At 38.7% G+C, this 21,043-nt stretch overlaps 3 protein-coding genes across 6 annotated transcripts; 2 read left to right on the forward strand and 1 right to left on the reverse strand.

Moving 5' to 3' along the window:
- Positions 1-14: 14 nt before the first annotated feature.
- On the forward strand, positions 15-7,971 carry LOC117305350 (phosphatidylserine synthase 2-like). Of its 3 annotated transcripts, none has more exons than XM_033790217.1 (11): positions 15-136; positions 1,041-1,263; positions 1,877-1,978; positions 2,328-2,478; positions 2,806-2,943; positions 3,393-3,443; positions 3,806-3,919; positions 4,465-4,583; positions 4,897-5,011; positions 5,573-5,718; positions 6,197-7,971. In XM_033790217.1, exons 2-11 carry the CDS (start codon positions 1,148-1,150, stop codon positions 6,564-6,566), a joined length of 1,422 nt encoding a protein of 473 aa, XP_033646108.1. In that variant the 5' UTR covers positions 15-136; positions 1,041-1,147; the 3' UTR covers positions 6,567-7,971. The 3 variants fall into 3 exon arrangements, with proteins under 3 accessions (XP_033646108.1, XP_033646109.1, XP_033646110.1); XM_033790218.1 differs by having other exon boundaries at positions 15-132; XM_033790219.1 differs by lacking the exon at positions 15-136 and having other exon boundaries at positions 1,168-1,244.
- Positions 7,972-9,847: 1,876 nt separating this feature from the next.
- On the forward strand, positions 9,848-16,035 carry LOC117305293 (NEDD8-conjugating enzyme Ubc12-like). Of its 2 annotated transcripts, XR_004520661.1 has the most exons (7): positions 9,848-10,113; positions 11,084-11,178; positions 11,766-11,804; positions 12,050-12,153; positions 13,507-13,570; positions 14,143-14,540; positions 14,615-16,035. XR_004520661.1 is itself a non-coding variant. In XM_033790140.1 (6 exons), the coding sequence occupies exons 1-6, from the start codon at positions 10,002-10,004 to the stop codon at positions 14,284-14,286; spliced, it is 558 nt and encodes a 185-aa protein (XP_033646031.1). In that variant the 5' UTR covers positions 9,848-10,001; the 3' UTR covers positions 14,287-16,035. The 2 variants fall into 2 exon arrangements, 1 of the variants encoding a protein (XP_033646031.1); XM_033790140.1 differs by having other exon boundaries at positions 14,143-16,035.
- Positions 16,036-18,636: 2,601 nt separating this feature from the next.
- On the reverse strand, positions 18,637-21,027 carry LOC117305157 (40S ribosomal protein S16). Its single transcript, XM_033789948.1, has 5 exons — positions 20,981-21,027; positions 20,796-20,853; positions 19,941-20,042; positions 19,347-19,491; positions 18,637-19,038 (listed from the first exon to the last, which is right to left on the reverse strand). Exons 2-5 carry the CDS (start codon positions 20,847-20,849, stop codon positions 18,893-18,895), a joined length of 447 nt encoding a protein of 148 aa, XP_033645839.1. The 5' UTR covers positions 20,850-20,853; positions 20,981-21,027; the 3' UTR covers positions 18,637-18,892.
- Positions 21,028-21,043: the final 16 nt, after the last annotated feature.

A 21,043-nucleotide genomic window follows, 5' to 3' on the forward strand; every position in this document is an offset into this window, starting at 1 on the left:
GAACTGTAGGGCGCCCCCATGTCACATTTTGTGCAGCAGAAATTTTGAGATTGGCCGCTATTTTTGATGAAGAACATCTCTTACAATCTTAGATTTGAACTTTTAAGAAGTAAATGCTCAAACGAACAGTGGGTAGGTAGGTTCATTTGCTGTCCTCCCAATTTGCAGCATTTTATTCATTGTCTCTGTTGCGTAGGCATTGCTTGCCGAAAATTTGAATTGAGGTTGTTGTTGGATCTCTCATCATCATGATCATGGATGGAGGCAAAATCAGACCCGCCCCCCAAAAAAACAATGTCATAATATTATGAACATCTTCATTCTTTATTTAATAAATAATAGTATAATATATTGTACGATATACAATGTTGTTACTTCTGAATCTGAACACTCATCGTCCACTCACAAAAACTCAAATCAAACTTCAAAGTCAAGAAAGACGCAAGATTTCATTTGAATTTTGAATTTGATTTAAAGGAACACGTTGCCTTGGATCGGATGAGTTGGTCTATACAAAGCGTTTGCAACCATTCGTTATGAAATGCATATGATTAGAAAGATATTTTAAAAGTAGAATATAATTTATAATGATCGACACAAGTATCACTCAATATTGCATGGTTTTCCTTTTATTTTTTTACGTCGCGAACTAACACGGTCAGCCATTACTCCCATAAATGGCCAACCGTGTTAATCGACGAGGTAAAAAGAAAACCACGCAATTTCGAGGCATATTTGTGTAGTTCATTGTATTCTACTTTTACAACATCTTTCTAACCATGTATGCATTTTATAACAAACGGTTACAGAACGTTTTTCAAAGACCAACTCGACCGATCCAAGGCAACGTGTTCCTTTAACAGGACCAACAAGAACGGTGACTGATACTAGATAGATAATTTCGGTAAATGTTGAAACCTTTTGGTGTGTGGCCAAACTATCATTCAGAAACTAGTGTAATCATTCTTATTTCATATTGGCCTAAAAATACTAAAGCGCAAATAGAAACTTTTGTTCACACACAGTTATTGTAATTTCAGCTCTTTACAAACCGTCAACGAAAAAAGCATTTCCATGGTAACAAGTTTGCATGACAACCAAGAACTGACTGAAGTTGTGTACACTGGTCTCGTTTGTGGAGAACAAGATGACGACTAGGACTTCCAGGAGCCAGAGTACCAGTGAAAGGAACCAACCATTACAGACAGGGTTTGCGTCTTTCCTGACGAATGTGGAAGATGACGGTACTGTAACGTATTTTTGGTGAGATCATCCAAATAGACTTTTATCCTGTCCGCTATTTTTTGAGTCAGATTTTTATTGCGCAGAAGAAGGAATTTACTCCCAAAATGGTAGAAATGCAGGCGTGGAACTGCAAGTAAGCCATGGTCTTCGTTGCCTCCGGTCTTGGCCTTGGTGCTCTTCAAAGTTCCTCATAGACTACGATTTTCCAATGATGCCTTTCAGTGCAAAATTTCCTTGCCCTTTCAAAATGTTCAAAGATGAAATTTCTGGCCAGATGCACCCCTAGGATGTGTGTTCGCATTGTGCAAAGGGTCAAATCTATTTTCTATGAATGAGATTTTATCAAGGATGGGGATCTAGACAGCCTGGGATTGATTTCACAAAGAACGTCGTAATTTAGGACTAATCCTAGGAGTTATTAAAAACATGAGGCTAGTGCTAAGTTAGGACAAGTAAACTGTACTATCTCAAGATAAAACTAGTCTTTATAACCCCTTTGTGAAATCCACCTCTGAGTGATAGGAGGGAGCTGGACCCAATTTCATAAAGCTGTTAAGCAGACAAAACTGCTTAGCAAATTCTTTTTACTGAGCCAAATTTTTACACCTGTTATTTTTGTTTCCGATTGAAGGCGTGCCCACTCCATCACAGCTCTAATCTGCCTTATTGCATCCCTCCTGTATGTTTCCATTGTTGAAGATCAAACGAAGGATGTGGAATGGAATGTTAAAAGGTAAGAATTATACTTGAAGGCAGTTCCTTACTACAAGGAACCTTTAGGCCTGCATACTTCACAGAGGCAGCAAATGCGATTGCCTCCATGCCCTGGCCTTGGTGCCCTTGAAAAGCTCCAGTAGAAGTTTACATTTTCCTATAGGGTGCCCTTAACAATAGAGAAAATGCCTTGTTTTCAAAAACAAAGCAGGCCTATGTGTTTATATTAGTCATTTAACCTCAATCTTTTATTTAGACTTCACCCAGTCCTTCCTAAACCTTACTTCAAAGTCACCAATGGTTGATCCTATAATATTTCAAGTGAGATTAAGTTAAAATGTTCGGACTGTACCACTTCTTGATTACAGGGGTATTGTTGCGTGCATCTTGGTATTCTGCGTCTTTGGTATGACTCAGGTACGAGATGGCCCCTTCCGGCGCCCTCATCCAGCTCTCTGGAGACTTGTCGTTTGTATGAGTGTTGTCTACGAACTGTGTCTGGTCTTCTTGCTCTTCCAGGTACGGTTGTAGTCAGTTTTGTAGCCTCTATGGGCAGTGCTGGGCGAGCCTGCCCGGACTCACACTTTTTTGCCCAGCACTCTGAGCAAAATACATTGTGCCGCCCAGCACAGATTTAAAAAAAGATTTGCCCAATGTGTATTGATCAGAGACACAGCTAATGATAAGAAGGCACAGAGAAAGAACACAGTCAAAAGGCCATTCAACTATTGCATGGCCCTATACACAAACAGTCTAGAAACCTGGGCCCACATTTTTAAATTACAGTTCTGCAATTGCCTAACTTTTGTTTGTATTATCCCCCCCCCCCCTCCACCTTCACTTTAGACGGCTGATGATGCTCGTAAACTCATTGGTTACCTGGACCCAGCATTGGGGAAACCCCTACCTGAGCAGTCCTACGCAGAGAACTGCAAGATTTATGATCCCGAAGGCCACCCAGATAACCCATGGGTTAACTTATTGGTAAGTTATCCACCTTTGTCATGTACCCTGTGTGTTGAATACAGTTGATTAGTTATTCTCGCGGTACAGAAAGGGACCAGACTATTGTACACTCCCAGCCTCAGTTTGGGTACCTTGATTTGAATGGGAGATAAACAAAACTGGCCACCTCGGTACCCTGCACATTTGTGGTTTTCAAAACCAAAGCTTTGATACAAATTTCTACTGCAAATTTCAAAGGGCGACAAGGTAAAATCCAGGGGCATGGAGGCAATTGCCCTTTTTGCCCCTTTTGCTGTATGATGGAAACATAGAATTCTACTGGAATAATTAAAAGGGCTCCAAGGCAATGACCTGGTGCATTGAGGCAATTGAACTGAACTTTTTTAATTGCAAATTAGTTTGATGCCTCGCCTTCCATTTTCCCTTATTTCAATGACAAGATACTTTCTGATATCATTTCATACCAGGACAAAATTGATGTTTTTGTCATCGGGCACCTTCTAGGATGGTACTTCAAGGTAAGTTTTGTCAACCAACTTTTGGGGTCTAAGTTTGAGCATTTGGTCGTGGAGGTTCCCTTTTACTCTGGCTCCGCTTACTTTGAGCTTATATGAATATTCATGATTACCATATCAGATGTTAATGATACGACATTGTAAATTGTCCAAATCATCGGTGTTAAGCGTGACTAAATGGAGGTTCCCTTTTGTTCTGGCCCTACCTACTTTGAGTTTATGAATATTCACGTTTATTCATCAGATGTTAATGATAAGAAATTGTAAGTTCCAATCATCGGTGTTAAGCATGACTAAATGGAGGTTCCCTTTTTGTTCTGGCCCTACCTACTTTGAGTTTATGAACATTCATGATTATTCATCAGATGCTAATGATAAGAGATTACTGGGTGTGCTGGGTCATCAGTATTATGTTTGAGGTGCTGGAGTACTCTCTGGAGCATCAACTGCCGAACTTTGCTGAATGCTGGTGGGATCATGTGAGTAAGAATTGAAAGTTTACCTTGCCTGATACCTATCCTCTTCTTGCCACCTGGCACAAGCCTCCACGCTCTTTTTCCATTTCCCTAATACCCCAGTAACACACAGACGCCGCTACTATATGATGGAAAAGTGGCCGAAAGCGTGGCCAATCCAATTGTTGTGGGCCAAACATGGGAGGATTTCAATGAGCAGGGTTTGGTCGGGAGGGGATCTCCTAGGTCGGGAAGCTGCGTTCTCTCCCCTGGCTTGTTATGAACGTGCTCAAAATAAGTGTAGTAGGGCCGTGGCCAAAACTATGTGGGTTGAGATTTCCGTGGTCGTTAAACAAAGCGTAGCACTGTTGCTTGCTATTTTGAAGTAGAAACAACCGCTCTGTTGGCATTGGTCTAGGGTGTACTAGGTTTTTACTTGCACACTTGTTTACAAAAAGGTAGAGTTAGCCTGGCATTTGCATTACCATGGAGATTTATATAGCATTCAACGGTCCCAAAAACCAGCGTTGTACATTTTGCCTTTAACCCCTATATTGTTATCTTCACAGTGGGTTCTGGATGTCATTATCTGCAATGGTGCCGGTATATGGCTAGGAATGAAAACTCTCAATTACCTGAACATGAAGAAGTACAAATGGAGTGGTCTGTGGAAAATACCCTCTTATTCGTAAGTAGTTGTCGCCACCTTGGTCTAGTACCCAGTCTACACAAAAAGTGTTGAAACCTAATTCTCATTACACCCAAAAGGAGACCTGACTTCTTTTTGTGTGGACAAGACCGACTAGACTAACCAGAAACCATAGAGCACAGGGAGATTGACTATATGAACCATGCACTGGAGCATGGTCAACTATGGCCAATTCGACAGCTACATCACAGTCTCTGGTCAAGTGGCTCACCCAAACTTGCTCATAGTTATTAGCTATACGTTGATCAATAATATTAATAACAAAAACAATAATTTTCTTGATTTTTCACAGGGGAAAGTTAAAGAGAATTGTTCTTCAGTTCACTCCTTATAGTTGGACCCGATTTGACTGGCAACCCACTGCTAATATTACGCGTTGGCTCGCTGTTCTTGGAATTATATCTATGGTAAGGGAAACTCTTTAGAGACCATTATGGAAGTTTTTGAACGCCGTAACCAGAAAGCTCCATTAAAGGATTTGGTACCATGGTGGTTGGAGCGCTTGGCACCATTCCGAAAGCACTTGGGAAACATTACGAAAAAGAGACAAACGTGAGGATCCTGAGAAAAACCCTTGAGATCTAAGGCTTAGGAGACGTTGCCTGTCTCGAAAAGTTACCTGCTCAAAGGAAAATGTTATATTTCTTTTGCTTACTGTGATTAGATGAAATAGTATTCTGATTTAATAGATGGAAATTTGCATCGGTATAAAGATAAGATCATTTCGCGTTTACCCATGTACACCGATGTGTGTAGCACCAGTACTTTTCCTGAGCTTTATGAAAGAAATCACTGCATGCTACTCGGCTGGGATTCAAACCCACGACCTTTGGATTTCTAGAGCAGTGTCTTACCAAATAGACCACCGTTCTGAGATTACCCAATAGCTTGACGCAGTTTGAATCCTATATTTAGCAGCGGGTACCGCAATTATCTGACTTCTTAATTTTCTTACCTGATCTTCACAGTATCTCTTAGCGGAGTTGAACACATTCTATCTCAAGTTCATCCTATGGATTCCGCCTCCTCACATGCTGAACTGGCTCCGACTGGTCCTCTACGTCCTTGTAGGGTCCTGTGCGCTCCGAGAAACCTTCCAATACATGAGTGATCCGTAAGTCAAGATTTTAACCAGCCATGCTACCATTAGGCTGGTCCCCTGTCCTTATCTGCAAGGATAACCTGACTTTATCCGCAAAGATAAAGACAGGTACTGGTTTTACACAACCAGTGATTTCATTGAATACAATGATTTCATTGGATAATCTTGCAGTGACTTTTGCTGTCCATAATGCCTAATTCTTCAGATGGGACATAAAATTGTTGGTCCAGTGTGTTGTGAACACACGTGAAAGAACCCACTGCACTTATTGAAAACAGAAGGAGTTCCTGGTTTGATTGGCTGCTTATTGCGCTAGGCACCTTGTAAACATGATTCTATGTAAAAGGAGTGGGTCTCAAAGATCAATGTTGCCCCACATAATAGCTTGCAGGTAAATACTGACGGTGAAGTTCCTTAAGCGTCACTGAGTGACGGATAAGCGCACTTTTTATGAAGCCATCAATATTATTATTATTCTCTTCATGAACAGTGACTGCAAGCAATTTGGCCAGCAGTCTTGGGTCACGAGCGCCATTGTCTTCACTGAGCTTCTAATTGCCATCAAGTTCGACCTCCCTCTCCTCCTGAAGCCGTTTCCCCGGTACATCGCCATTGGCTGGCTCCTTGGCCTCATCGCAATCATCACCTGGACCGTCTGGAACTTCTGTATCCACCGGGTATCCTTTCGTTTCTGGCGATGGACGATAGCGAAACCAAAGACTACCATGGATGAGGATCCGAGGCTCGCTGCAGAAACAGATGATGAAGAGGTTGACTCAAATGGTGATGGGCAGTCCGCTGAAACGGACTCGTCTGGTCCTATGACGAGGTATCGATCACAACGCCGCGACGTATCATAGGGTTTACAAAACATGACTCCATGCCCCAATTTCATACACATGCTTAGCACAAAACACTACTTAATACAGGCTTTATGAAATTGGGCCAAGTCCTTGTGCTAACTTTTTTGTTATGAACCTAGTCCTATGTAAACCTAGTCCTATGGGCTTGGCAGCTGTGCATTTGACTAGCCGGTATAGCAAAAAGCACTACTTACCAGAGCCCAAATTCATAAAGCTGTATAGCAGAAAATTCTGCTTAGCAAATTTCTTGGCTAAGCAAGAAATGTCCGGAGTACCAGTCACAGCAATGGTAACTGTATATTGTTCTGGTGTATGGTTATAACCAAATTTTTGCTACGCCAATTTTTTTGTGCGCTCACTGCAGATACGAATGATGATGGTAAAGAGATTGAAATTAACAATGCTAAAAACGACTCGTCTATGTTGAGGTATCGATCACAACGCCCTGATTTAACCTAGGGTCTACTTTTTTTTATTGCGTCTTCATGAATGAAGTCTTTCTAAGATTCAGCTAACAAATGGAAGAATATGTTATTGTATGTTGATGTCAAAAGTGTGTTTAAATTTGCTTTTCAATTATCCGAAACAGGTGCAATTCATTCGACTCCCGAGATTCATTGGAAAAAATGAACAACGAAATATGAGTACTAAACTTTTTATCAAACCAAAAATGTGTTTATGTAGCAGTGTTTACATATAATCATGTAAAAAAAATGTTTTTATGTTTTTTTTTGTCTGTTTCCAATTCATTGCCAATTATCATGACACTGACCGTGCAGTAGTGCACTTTAAATTTGAGAAAATCACTGTTTTTAAAAATATTCTGTCTTTTTTAAAAATCGGGACTAAGGCAAAGACCAGGTAGTCTTGGTCCACAAAGACCAGGGTAGTCTTGGCTCAAGACGTTACTATCTCATAGTCGGAGTGAGCTTTTCATTATGAATTCTTTGCGGCTGAAGCTAGAAATCAAACCAATGATAGTGACGCTCTCTGTTGTTTGAATTTATCCATGCCAAGGTCTTGGTCTTTGAACCATTACTAAGACCAGGGCCTACCACTACCTCAGTAGACTTGATGACAAGTCGTTAGGCGCTGCCTATTTGTCCGCCGTTCATGCAACAGTCACAGTGCGATTATACACATGCAACGGTCGTAGGTAGCGCGTGGCGACCGACTCGCACACACATACTGAGATTGAGGGTGAGTGTACCGTACCCGTAGCTACACCGCGCTGCGCTTAACAATTACCGTCTTGACTTCAAGACTACTACCTCAGGGAAATTCCAGGGTTTGTTTGAAGCAGCCACTGGACCCACTGGCTAGATTAGTGATATATAAGATGTTAAATTTGCATCAGGGATAAAGGATAATAATTTTAGTTTTTTACCCATACACTGATGTGTGTTAGCACTGTATACTCAGTACTTTCCCCCTTGTACCCGCTGCTAAAACATAGGATTCGAACTGCCTCTAGCTACCGGGCTACCTCGGTAGTCTAGTTGGTAAGACACTGCCCGAGAACTGCAAGGGTCGTGGGTTTGAATCCCACCCGAGTAATATGCGTGTGATGTTTATTTTCACAGGGCTCGGGGAAGTACCAAGTATACAGTGCGAACACTGGGTAAAAACCTGGTGTATAGGTAAAAACCAAAATTAATATTCTATGTTAGGGATGTTTGAAGCTTTACATGTTGTGAATAATAAGAATAAACTATAAAAACTTATGGGAACAACCATGTAACAGTTCTGTTGTGAAGGAGTGTTGGCTCAGAAAAAAACCAGTTTGGTCTCCACATTTCGAATAGTACATTCTCTGCTGGTATTCTTTTCTTCTGAAGACCAGAAGAGTATACTGATCGAAACATCGAGACCAAACTGGCTCTTTTCAGTGAGCCTGCACTCCTTCAAAAGATATTGATTACATGGCTGTACCCACAAGTTTACTATTATTTATAGTTTGTTCTTAAGGCCAGAGTCAACTAACTAATAGCATTATAGCATTATATTGATATAAAAAAAAATCAATTATGAAAACTTTAACAGTTTTGAGGTTTGTTTCTTATACTTTTGTAACGTGTATTTATCTCTGCATTGCATTCTATTAAATATAACAGTGAAAATTACATCCGTCCATAAGAAACAAAAGTATTGAAAGAAAAACCATGAATTTCTTCGCTTAGCAGTATTGAAGTACAGCCTGTAACTGTTAGCGTTGGAAATCGCATCAGATTAGTTTTTGCGTGAACTGTGAACCTAACAGAAACAAATAGTATCCATAAGGCATTTTGTTTTAATTCTGATATAAGGTTTGTTAAAATCTCTTTTTCTTGTTTTGGAAATCTCTCTTTTTAGTGTGGGAAAAGGTCACAAATGTTGAATTGTATTCAATGAAAGAAAAAAATGGCCTTTGAAAGGATTTGTGTTTGTTTGTTTGACTGGATCTAATCATTTGTGAACTTCTGTTGTTAAGTTATTGCCATATACATGTACATCTGGTACATCTTGTTTCTAAGTGGGGTAATTCAGCTTTTCCCAAGAATATGCTAATTACAGATATGCATGCTTATGGATGGCATGGGTTTTAGTGTTGTAGAATAGGCAAGCCTACAAACGCTAGTAAATTGACAAAATGTCTAGTGAGAAGTTTATTCAAACTAGCATCAGAAACATAATAAATATACTGAGCTAATTCACATTGGGGATTTATGTATTGTATGATTTGATGAGTTATTGGTAATAAAAAATGTTTACTTTCAGTCAATTGCTTTTTTAAAATTATTTCTTTGTTTTGTGTCCTTTACATGTTGCTTATGGAAAATGGAGATACTAAAATGCCATAAACAAGTATCCATTAAGAAATACTATTGTGAATTCATGCAATTTTTGTAAGTTTTCAATTCAGGAAAAACATGCAAATTTATTCGGGACTATTCCACTTTAGGACTGGGGGAGACGCCACCAATCTGAGGTTCTTTTTTTCTTTAATTAGCGAACATTCCTTTTCCCCTCCCTTCATATAGTTTTTGATAAAAGTTTTGAATAATGGAATAATCTCATGTTCCCTTTGAAAATATTTTGGTGGCAATTTCACTTTCTTTATTATTATTTTACAATAACAACGATTTGTTAATCTAAGATCATTAACAGAAATAAACCATGCACACAATGTAGGCCTACATCTTAAATAAATTCAATTTTCGCGCTTGACCCTCTTTTTATAATTAATGTCTCCGTCCACAAAAATGGACTCGCCCGTCTCATAACGAGGCTATGACATAGAGGTCGCCATGATTAGAGAAAAAACGCAGACTGTCGAAATTCCTCACAGATCCGTAACAGAACATCGGTTAAAATTATCATTTTCTCTAAACTGAATGGGCAATTTTTAGTTCTACTGATAGAGGGAGGATCCCAGATCAACACAAATGCACAATGCTTAAGTTATTTTCCTTAAAACAGGAGAAAAGGGACGGCGAGGCGGCCGGAAAAAAATCAGGAGTTAACCAGAAAAGAGCCTCCGCAGCACAGTTACGATGCATGAAAGGTGAATTAACGTAAACGTAGTGTACAAATTAGTGTTTGACATAAAACGAGAAATGTTGACATTTTGTGTTTATTTATGACGTGAAACTATGACTAATGTGCAAAGTATTGGGATTTGTTTTAGGCGTTGTGGGTTGTTAACATCTAAACCTAAAGACGAACAAACCTAGAAAATAAATATTCATAAAATCCTTCTGCAGGAACTTGGATTGGAAGTTGGATTGGAATGGGAAGAACATTTCATGAACTTTTATTTTCTTTTTAAAATTGTAAATAAAGTGTTGCATTCCATTTGTTGTTGTCTTTTCCTATATGATCTGCATGGATGTGTTGGATTCAGTTAACTTTTTAAATTGTTTTTGTGTTTTTATTGGCACTTACTCTTCTTTGATTCGTATCATTTGATTATAATTTGAATAATTTTTTATATCGCTAGCTTATATAGGCCTAATTTTAGTATTTTGTTATTGATGATTAAATAATAATTTCTTTGATTTATAATATTCAATTTATTTAACGATAACATTCTGAATCTGAAATCCATCAAGCATCAATACATGCATTCTGATTTTCATTGATGTTGGTGTTTAGTGTCTCCTGCCACTTTTTTTAACCTGATCCATTTTGAAGTTACTGAAAATACTAAATACAATACAATTTTCGTTCTTTGTTTTGGTTTTTCTATATTTATTGTTTGTAAGTGTGCATTACATTTTTTCAGTCATGTCGTCAGTACTAAAATCAAACAGTCAATCATGAGTCACCCTGACAGATAATCCAGAAAGATTTACCGTATCCTGCCACCACTTCTACCAAAAGGAACAACTCATTTGAGTAAATTAGATACAAATTTCATATTTAATGAAAAAACTGGTGGCAGGATACGGATATTTTTCTGATTATAATCCAGTCTGATTTGTCTTACTTGCTTTCTTCTAATCAGGACTTTTGATGTTGACCTTTTTTTCCAGATATAAGTGAACTAAACCTACCGAAAACCTGCCAGATAGAATACCCCGATCCTGACGACATACTCAACTTTAAACTTGTTATCACACCAGACGAGGTAAAGTTGTTGGGTAACTCCTCACTAATCAACCCAAACCCTGGTTAAAGTCCAATATTTGGCTGTTGAGTTATTGAATTGTATGGTGCTGGACCTATGTGTAGGACTGACTCTAGTAAATTGACTCTATGCTTTACATAAGATCAGGGACTAATTTCATAGAGCTGCTAAGCACAAACATTTGCTTAGCATGAAATTTTTGCCTTGATAAGAACAGGATTTCCAACCAAATTTCAACGTGATTTTCAGGATTTAAGCGAACAACGGCTGAGTACCAGTAACAACCAATGCAACATATGGAAATTTGGTTGGTAATCCTGTTTTCATCAGGGAAGAAATTTTATGCTAAGCAAATTATCATGCTTAGCAGGGCTATGAAATTGGACCCTGGTATACCACCATTACCAGAGTTCAACAGCTTATGTGTTAAATTAAATGGTGTTGTGAGTTTGTTAGAGTGAGCATGTTTTTTTTTTCGTTTATTAGAAACTACTCAAGTGAGTTAAGGTTAAATGGTTGTTTGAATTCTCTTCTTTTGCCTCCTTTTCATTTCCTCACAACTTGTTTTGAATGTTTCCCAATTTCAGGGTTTCTACAAAAATGGGAGGTTCTATTTCAGTTTTAAGGTAAGTTCAACTTGTAATGCACTCTGATGGAGGGGTTCCCCTTGTGTCAAAGTTACTATAAACTACCTCTTTCTCAAAAGCTATGTTACTTCAGAGGGAGGTAGTTTCTCACAATGTTTTATACTATCAACAGCTCTCTGTTGCTCATTACCAAGTAAGTTTTTATGCAGGTATGTCTTTTTAGTAATTACCAAGATTTTCATGAAATGAGTTTAAGTTTTCCTTATAATTCTTTCCCATCGCAGATTGGCCAGGGTTACCCTCACGACGCACCAAAGGTCAAATGTGAAACAATGGTCTACCATCCCAACATTGACCTCGAAGGAAATGTCTGTTTAAATATATTAAGGTAAGAAATAGACTTGTATCATGCTTCTGCCAGATTTTATCTAGGAGAGCTGAATGCACGAAGCCAATCAGTGACTTCAAGGCCGTGTCCCAAACAGCGACTATGGCTTAGCGCGTGTCTGCCTGTTCTTTAACACTGGCAAACGCGCTGATCTAGCCGTAGCTGTAGCCGAAGTCGCCCATTTCGGACATGGCCTAAAATTAAAGTGTTTTACGGTCATCAGTTATTGCATATTCTGCATTATACAAGTTTATGATTGTATTGCCCTCTTTGTTGGGTTCCCTGCTCACATATTGACAGTTCTTCTCATTCTAATTTAAGGGATCAGAATACATTTTTCCTTTCAGCCATGAAATTTTTCCCTGTTGAATTGTGTTCAATGTGCATGAAGTTTCATGTTGTATTAATGTGTTATTGATATTGCCATCTTTGTAATTGTGTAAATCTGTCACCTTTTTACATTTTGCATCCATGTATATTTTCCTGTGTAATTTGACCTTTGTTCGCCCCTTTGGAATTTTTTCATCCTGGTGTTCCTGGTTGTTGAAGCGCCTTGAGCATCACTATATGAGCACTGTATAAGAATAAACAGTTATTATTATTGTTTGTTTGTTATGGAATAAACCATTAATGACTTTTGGCTGTACTGTAGGAGCCATGTAAGCTTCTAATTGTGACACAATGCAACAAAGTGCGGTATTTGAGTTGATTGCTCAATGAAATAAATGACAACCTCTACTAACTGTTGCATTGGTATTTTGTTGTGTGTATAACTTGGCAGGCTTAGCGAGGAAATACTTATGCTTAAAATACATGTTTGTTTTTATATGGGTGTTGTTATTAAAAGATATTTTTACTTTTGCTAATGATGTTCATAATTCTCATGTTATTTTGAGGTACTTTTTATATAATTAATAAGGGGTCCCAAAATGGTGGGCTACCCTCATAAGGGTTTTAGATTATAATATTACCTAATGATTTTACCCAGTTTCTTTCCCTTTCCCCCATTTCCTCACAACCTCTAGCAACTGGTGAATTGTGTTGTATTTGGCAGGCCTAGATATGTTTATATAATGCTATAGTATAATTAGCGTGTTTGCTATGATACAATTTGTACAATGCATTCTTAGTTTTGTTGTCATTATTTCTAGTGAATTATCGTGTTGTTATGATTCAATGTGTACAATGCATTCTTAGTTTTGTTGTCATTATTTCTAATGATATTTATAGTTCTGTTGTAATTTTGAGGTACTTTTATACACGTTTATGATCAGTGCCAAGTTTCATGGCACTGCGCATCGCAAAATGAGTTTGACCTAATATTCCACTTCTTGTTTCTCCTTTTCCCGACAGAGAAGACTGGAAACCTGTTCTGACGATAAACTCAATCATATATGGCTTGCAATTTCTCTTTTTGGTAAGCATGGAAGAAGAATCTGAACATCACAAACAATGAATATAATTTGGTTTTTACCCGTACATCAATGTGCATTGAGCACTGTATACTCAGTACAAGGGAAAGCACTGAATATACAGTGCTCAATACAAATCAGTCTAGCGGTTAAGAGCACCAGATTCAAGTTATGGTGTTTCTGATCAGCAGAGTGTGGGTTCAAATCACCAGCTGTGACACTTGTGTCATTAAAAGCAAGACACTTATCCATGATCCTTCAGATGGGACGTTAAGTCAGTGGTCCCATGTAGCACCTTGTAAACCTTAGCATGGTGCTATGTAAAAGGAGTAGGTCTCATAGTTCAAACAAAGTCCCACATATCTTGCAGTAAAATACTGAATGTTGTAGCGCCTTGAGCATCACTGAGTATCGTAGCAGATATTAGCACTTTATAGCAAGCCACTATTATCACTATTAGTATTATTAAACAGATGAATAAGTAGGAGGTATAACTTTATAGTAGGTCCTCAATCTATTGTTTCTAATCGATACCAAAAGATGCTTTTGAAACATTTTCATATTTGTTGTATTTTAGGAACCCAACCCCGATGATCCCCTTAACAAAGAAGCTGCAGAGGTCCTCCAGAACAACAGACGACTCTTCGAACAGAACGTCTTCAAGTCGATGCGAGGAGGGTACGTCGGTAGCCAATATTTTGAAAGGTGTCTCAAAGTATGATGACATCGCCCCGTGTTTCCTTATTTGTATTTGTGTGTGTCCCCCTTCCGGTTTCCCCTATCCAATCTCCCTTCCCCTTGAGTTTTAAGTGGCAAGCCACCTCTGCTTTAAGATAATCCAAAAAAAGAGTATTAGGGTGAAGGTTACAGCAGGGCGAAGATGGGGTTAAAGCAGGACTCGAAATTGGGGGAAAATCCACAAGACCAATGGGCTTGTTGCTCGACATGTTTAGTGGCCCAGAAATGTCAAAAAAGGTTTCATTTATTGGAGTGGTGTCCAGCTGATGTGTTTTCTCTGAGCATTATTTTCTGCTGAATTGTCAAAAAAGGTTTCATTTATTGGAGTGGTGTCCAGCTGATGTGTTTTCTCTGAGCATTATTTTCTGCTGAATTGCTTTTTTGAAATTCAACCGAGACCTACATATTAGCCAAAATGTCATGACTGTTCCATTTTTAAAATGTTCTCAAGCCTAATCAAATTGTTTTAAAACAGCATTACAGAATAAGGCCCGATTTTAAGAATCCCTTGCGTTGGCGGCCATTGCTGGTCAAACAATGTACACGTGCATGCGTGTATGTGCAACTGTCGCTGAGGGCGCTGTTGTTGGCTTTTGGCAAGAGGTCTAATGCAAGGGTCTATGTCGAGGGCCAAATTTCATAAAGCTGCTAAGCAGAAAAAAACCTGCTTAAACAATTTATTTGCTCAGCAAAAAATTTAGTTGGCCACCAGTCTTAACTTGATGCTAATTTGATTGGTAACCTTTCTCTGTTATTGTAGGCAACACTTTTCTGTGCTAAGCAAGTTTTTGTGCTTATATGAGTTTTATAAATTTTGGCCCTGGACGGTTTACTGTCATGGGACATTTCCTGGCTTAATGTCTTGTGTATTGTTTGCATAGCCTGACGTTTTCTTATGTCAAAATGGCACTTATTTATTTCATGAAACAGATCTTTGGGTTGTTTTAAACTCTCTGATATCATGGCATGGCTATCTTCGTCTGGTTCCAAGATCTTTTCCGGTAATTACCAAGTTTTTCGTTTGAAGTTCAAATTCTCGGCTATTTGAGATAAACCATCTTTTTACATGCACCAATTTATTAAACAGTTTGGTGCACGTCAAAGTGGCAATCGGGGAGTGGCAGTCAAAATGTCATACATTGTCATATAATTTAACATTATTGGTACATTATTGTTTTTTTCCCGTGAAAAACTGTCTAATTATTAAAACAAATTTCAGATTTTTTTTAACAGAATTTTTTCTGAAAGGTTTTGTCCTTAATTTAAGAGTTGGTTGGCTGATTTTGTACGCATGTACATCTATTTAAATGAATAAATAATTTCATGTATTTTTATTGGACAGATGATAATAATGATTTTGCGGATTAGAGATACCTGGAATTTTACCAGTACCTTGATTGCTCCCAATTTAATTGTTCCTAAAAATGCTTTAGTTTAATGGCCAGGCCCCTGGCCTTAAGGGGGTTAACATGGCCAGGGCTCAATTTCTTAAAGCTGTTTAGCAGAAAATAATGCTTAGTGGGATAACAGACAATGCTATTTTTGTTAAGCATGAGTTTTCTGTGGTAAGCAAGTGCTTACAGGCTTTTTATGAAATTGGGCCCAGTGGCTTTTTGCCAAACCTCTGCTGAGGCTTTTGTCTCTGGCTTAAGACTTTGTTTGATGTTTTAAACACTGTACACACCTCGGACTCAAGTTCTGGTGGTTAAGTCATCGACACTTGTGTCCTTGAGCAAGACACTTGACCTTAAGCTTCTCTCCACCCAGGGGTAAAATGGGTACCTGTGAGGGCAGAGATGGTTTTTGTGAATGATTAGCTTGGAGCGCAGTAACTGTATACTCCCCAGGGAGCTGAGATGGTTTCAGGAATGAAACATATAGCCCAGTGAACAGGGGTTATAATGCTGGAAGCACTTTCAAACACTCTTCAGGCTGTGATAAAGCGCTTTATTAAACTGATTATTATTATTAATACAGAATATACATTGCTCCAAAGGTATAACAGAGCCCAAAGCTGAGGTTTGAAAAACGCCACAAGAAAAGTGTCTATGGGGGCATATCAATAAAAAGGGGTGCAGTCACTTTGTCAGATATTTGTCCGATTATAAATGTGCAGTTGGGACAGAACACACCATTTTCAAAAGCTGTATGTACGTTCGCGTCATTTTGTGAGACCCGTTGTTTTTTTGGAGTATCCATAAATGACTATGCTGCATATACGAGTCCTTTTAAATGTTTTGTCGTCTGCTCTGAAAATAATTTTGTTTACTTATTATGATCATCACATTTTGTAAACAAGTATTATTTATTAAACATTATGAACACTTACCAGAAACTAACTGTTTTGCAACATCTTTGATTGAGGTCCGGTTTCGTTTAAAGCCTTAAGCCTAAGCTCATAAGCACAACAACAAAACTAAGCTTGCCAAAATAAGGTTACCAGCCAAAATGTCATGTCGCATGATGATGTATATCTCTGACTGGTTTCCTGCATACTTTTGCTAAGCAGAAAAAAAAATGTTCAGCAAAACTTTTTGATCTTATAAAATTTTCTGGAGCTTAAGCACAAAAAGTACTAAAGCACAAAAAAATATGCTTACCAGATTAAGGTTACCAGCCAAACTACCTTGCCACATGTACAAATTGTGACTGGTGTCCTGCTCATTTCTGCTTTCTACTTATAGCATCTCTATGAAATTGGGTCCAGGTTTCAGCAGTTGACAAATTGCTTCTTGTGAAAACTAGCATATATTTTGGGTTCCATTTTGGGGTAGTTTTATATCACAATATTGGAGTAATCTCCAGATATGGACCAGTGATGATTTCACAATAATTGAAAAGGGATGGATTGGGGTATAAGGAATTCCAATCGGGGTAGTTTCAAGGGGTTATGTTCACCCAAGGAGGGTACTGAGTAATGATACATATTTGTCAATGTGGGACACTAGGTGGCAGCAGACTTTCCAGGTAACTCCATTGTTCCTGGCAATGTGCACATACTCAGAACTACAACTTTACGAATTAAACTGGGCTGGATTATACAAAGGGTTAAGACTAATAACTCCTAAAGAGTCCTAGGTTCAGTCCTAAAGTTACAACTATCTTTGTGAAATACCCCCCCCCCCCCCAACCCCAACTTGGCCCACTTCCGAAGGGCACAAAATATGGCTGAACTGTTTACTGCTTGGCAAAAATAAGCATGATACCAGTCAAAAAGGTGTAAATTTAGCACATTTTGTATAATGGTAACCTTAACCCGGTAAGCAAAATGTTGCTTTGCTAAGCTGCTTTTTGTGCTTCAGCAGTTCTATGAAATTTTGCCATAGAATTCCCCACTAACAGTCTGATTAAAATGTAAATTCAGCAAATTGCTGTGTTTTTGTTGACTAAGTGTAAAAATTATTAACTAATTTTATTAAAAGAAAATAAATGTTGAATAACAAAAAAAACTAACTCGGTTGGAAAATAAAGGGATCAGTTTGATCAGTTCTGAGAACAGTAAATGCCTTACAAAATGTTTCCCTGCTGGTCTTCACAAATTTCTCATAATTTTTAGAAAATGTTTGGTTATGATTTAGGCCTATGTCCTTTTATTTATTAAATTCTTGATGCATGTTCTTAGCTCCAAATGACTCTGTATTTAAACCAGTTTTTAGTGAGATTTTTTTCATTTTTTAATTTCTAATATAAATGGTCGAGTATGCTTATGAATATGCGCAGATGTGTTGAACATTAATTCACGACTATAAATACTTAACTCGTTGTGTGAATATTTATTTTCATGAAATAAAACTATTTGCATTTGCTAATCTTGTGGATTTTTTTTAATGTACACTTGGCCACAATGTTTAACTTGGATGATACAAAGAATATATAATGTAGAAGTCTGTCACTTTGTAAGAAAATTCTTGTTTAGTTTCTGTTTGTTCTTTGTCCATTTGATGCATTTTGGCCTTGGGGTCCGTGTGCACTCGACTCGGGGGCTGTTGGAGTTTGGGTTCGCGTCTCGGTCATGAAACTAATTTTGACTCGGAGCAAGGAATTTGCCCATAATTGTTAAGCCATGCTTTTTGTTAGGCATTGGCGCCTTATTCATCGGATGGGACTTGAAGTTATGGGGCCAATTTGTTGCAGGTAAAACAAAACAAGTATCGTTAAGGGCACTGTCAATGTTGATGACAAATTGAGCCAAAATGTTCACAGGTTTGTTGTATGCGTAACGTTGGGATACACAGCTTTGAAATCGCACCGATCAATGTTAAAAAAGATGAATTGGACATGAATATAATGATAATACAGTACTCCAACAAAAAGACACAAACAGACCATGAACTTTCTTTCCCGCTTACTTTATTGTTATTTACTTAAACTTGCTTTACACACGACATCATCAGGCCCCATGTCACAACAGTGTAGAGAACGCTGCAAATCATTTTGCAAAAGGGGCCGGTCAAATCAGAGATGGTGATGAAGAACAGAAATCTTAGGATAAGGTTCAAGACTTTGAAAGAACATCTTTGTAACTGATGAGGAGTCCCAAAAGTATTCCAAGTCTTGGAGCTGATCCGCCGAGACAATTTGGAGTTGACTTAACGGTATGATTTCTGGTAACGGGCCCGGGGTCCGGGACCTCCGAACTTCTTGGGCTCGCAGCGTCTGGGATCGGCGACGAGGAGTGACCTGTCGTATTGGATTAGGATGTCCTTGATTTCCTTCTTGGAGGCTTCGTCGACGTCTAGAAAATAAAACAATAAAATACAATGTCACTTTTGAATGTGGTTTTTCCATTTCTGTTCAAGCACCACAGTAATAGCTAGCTAGTTGTGTAAGCGAAGAGAGTGCATAGAAAGAGGGAGTTCGCACACGCCCAAGCAAAAACTCCCTGCTAACCCTTGAAACATGCTGGACAACCACGCGGAATCCCTTGCTTCCATAAGCGCAGATTCATTGCTTACGGCCCGACAAACCTCGGCTCAGTGCGGCGGCGCATAGAGTATCATGCATAACAATGGACCATGATCATTGTCCTAAATTTTGACTTACATTTCTGGTAGTATGAGACCAACGACTTTGAGACGGCCTGCCTTATAGCATAGATCTGTGCGATACGTCCACCTCCCTTGACTCGGACTCTGATGTCAACTCCCTGGAATCGCTCCTTACCCAAAAGCAGGACAGGCTCCATCAGCTGTAAGAGAGAAATGAGAATGCGTAATTATTATTATTTTATTTCTCTCCAAAGGTCCAATAAAATAACAGACAAAAGCAGGCATGCACCCTTTGTTTTTAAAAGGGCAAGGGCATCAAGGCATTTTCTCCTTGGTAAAGGGCTCTCAATTAGGAAATTGAAAATGTTCAGTGCATTTGTTGCCTAGGTGATGTCAATGACGTTTTGAGTGTAATGGATGGATTCATTAGACATTGATGATCAAATCGGAGTTCTTAGAAATGATTTTTGAAAGTGGTAACAAATTTGCCAAATCTGGTGACTAGTCTTTCAACATTGGACAAAATGGCACTCATGGTCAAATCTTGTGCATGATGTCTCGTAACCCTCCGGTCTCCGACGGTCCGGAGGATGGAGGGTTACGATCATCGCAACAAGCTACTCTTCTCGGTGAAGCTGCATTTTCTCACCTTGTACTTCAGTACTTTAGGCTCAAGCATCTCCAAGGGCTTGCCGTTCACTCGGAGGACGCCATTTCCACGCTTGCAATGGGCCACCGCCGTAGCGGTTTTCTGCAAAAATAAAAGAACAAATTTATAAAATTGTTGTTATTTTTACAACTTGAAATTTTGGAAAAGTTTCCGTATGGCGCCACCACTTTTTCATTCGAAATAAAATAATATAGTATCTAATTTACCTGATTGATATATCCCTTTTTGTAAAAATGAGTGAAAAAGTGGTGGCGCCATACGGAAAGTTATCCGAAATTTTTCCTGTTTCATTCAACAACAGTTGAATTACGATCACCATTCACAGATTACCTGCAAGCGCCGAATTTCTGCACAAGTCTTAGAATGCCTAGTAACAAGGAGACCGGACCGGACGCGGACCGGACGCGCATAAGCCAAAACTCCCCGCCAACTCGGGAAATACGCTTGACATAAGCACAGAATTCCCGGGACCCTGCTTCAGTTAATTTTTTAATTAAATAAGTAAGACTCTGATCATTTGTTGCTTTATTAATGTAAGCAGAGCCATGAACTTTGGCCCTGCTGGTGACTGGGTCAAAATCATTTGCCAAATTGATAAATATTTAAATATAATTAGGCCCCCCATTTCGAAATTGAATTATCCAGACCAAAGATAGATGTGAACAGAAAAATATTGTAAACTTGTATTTCAAAATGATCGTTTAATAAGCAAAATCTGGGATGTTCCTATGCCCCCCCCCTTCCATTTCCATTTGCCAATGCATGCACAGTATTATTACGCACAGTACACCAAGAGAGGGCGCTATGACACGTTAACTTCAGCATTGAAATTACCTTTCGTCCGAAGACTTGCACCGATTCACGGGGTGTTTTCGCACTCTGAGACATGGTTCTGTAAGAAAAATATATCACACAAGGTAGAAATGTTAGCAGGTTTTTTCCGATTCAATAACTTGTACACAAAATTTATCAGAAGTCATATTTAAGGCAATTTTTAGATTCGGTAGTCGTAGCTTTACCTGTCTCTGTGTGTGTTAATTTAGAAGAGGTCAGGAAACGGGTTTCCCATTCTTGGGTCATTT

This window comes from Asterias rubens, chromosome 22 (genome assembly GCF_902459465.1).
Source record: "Asterias rubens chromosome 22, eAstRub1.3, whole genome shotgun sequence".
In the NCBI taxonomy this organism is placed as follows: domain Eukaryota; kingdom Metazoa; phylum Echinodermata; class Asteroidea; order Forcipulatida; family Asteriidae; genus Asterias; species Asterias rubens.

Coding starts and splice junctions, on each gene's coding strand:
- LOC117305350 (XM_033790217.1), top strand. CDS start 1,148: ATGACGACTAGGACTTCCAGGAGCCAGAGTACCAGTGAAAGGAACCAA. Junction 1,264..1,876: donor GGTACTGTAACGTATTTTTG/GTGAGATCATCC, acceptor TTCCGATTGAAG/GCGTGCCCACTCCATCACAG. Junction 5,719..6,196: donor TTCCAATACATGAGTGATCC/GTAAGTCAAGAT, acceptor CTTCATGAACAG/TGACTGCAAGCAATTTGGCC.
- LOC117305293 (XM_033790140.1), top strand. CDS start 10,002: ATGCTTAAGTTATTTTCCTTAAAACAGGAGAAAAGGGACGGCGAGGCG. Junction 10,114..11,083: donor ACAGTTACGATGCATGAAAG/GTGAATTAACGT, acceptor CTTTTTTTCCAG/ATATAAGTGAACTAAACCTA. Junction 11,805..12,049: donor GGTTCTATTTCAGTTTTAAG/GTAAGTTCAACT, acceptor TTCCCATCGCAG/ATTGGCCAGGGTTACCCTCA.
- LOC117305157 (XM_033789948.1), bottom strand. CDS start 20,849: ATGTCTCAGAGTGCGAAAACACCCCGTGAATCGGTGCAAGTCTTCGGA. Junction 20,043..20,795: donor TGCAAGTCTTCGGACGAAAG/GTAATTTCAATG, acceptor TTATTTTTGCAG/AAAACCGCTACGGCGGTGGC. Junction 19,492..19,940: donor CTAAAGTACTGAAGTACAAG/GTGAGAAAATGC, acceptor TCTCTCTTACAG/CTGATGGAGCCTGTCCTGCT.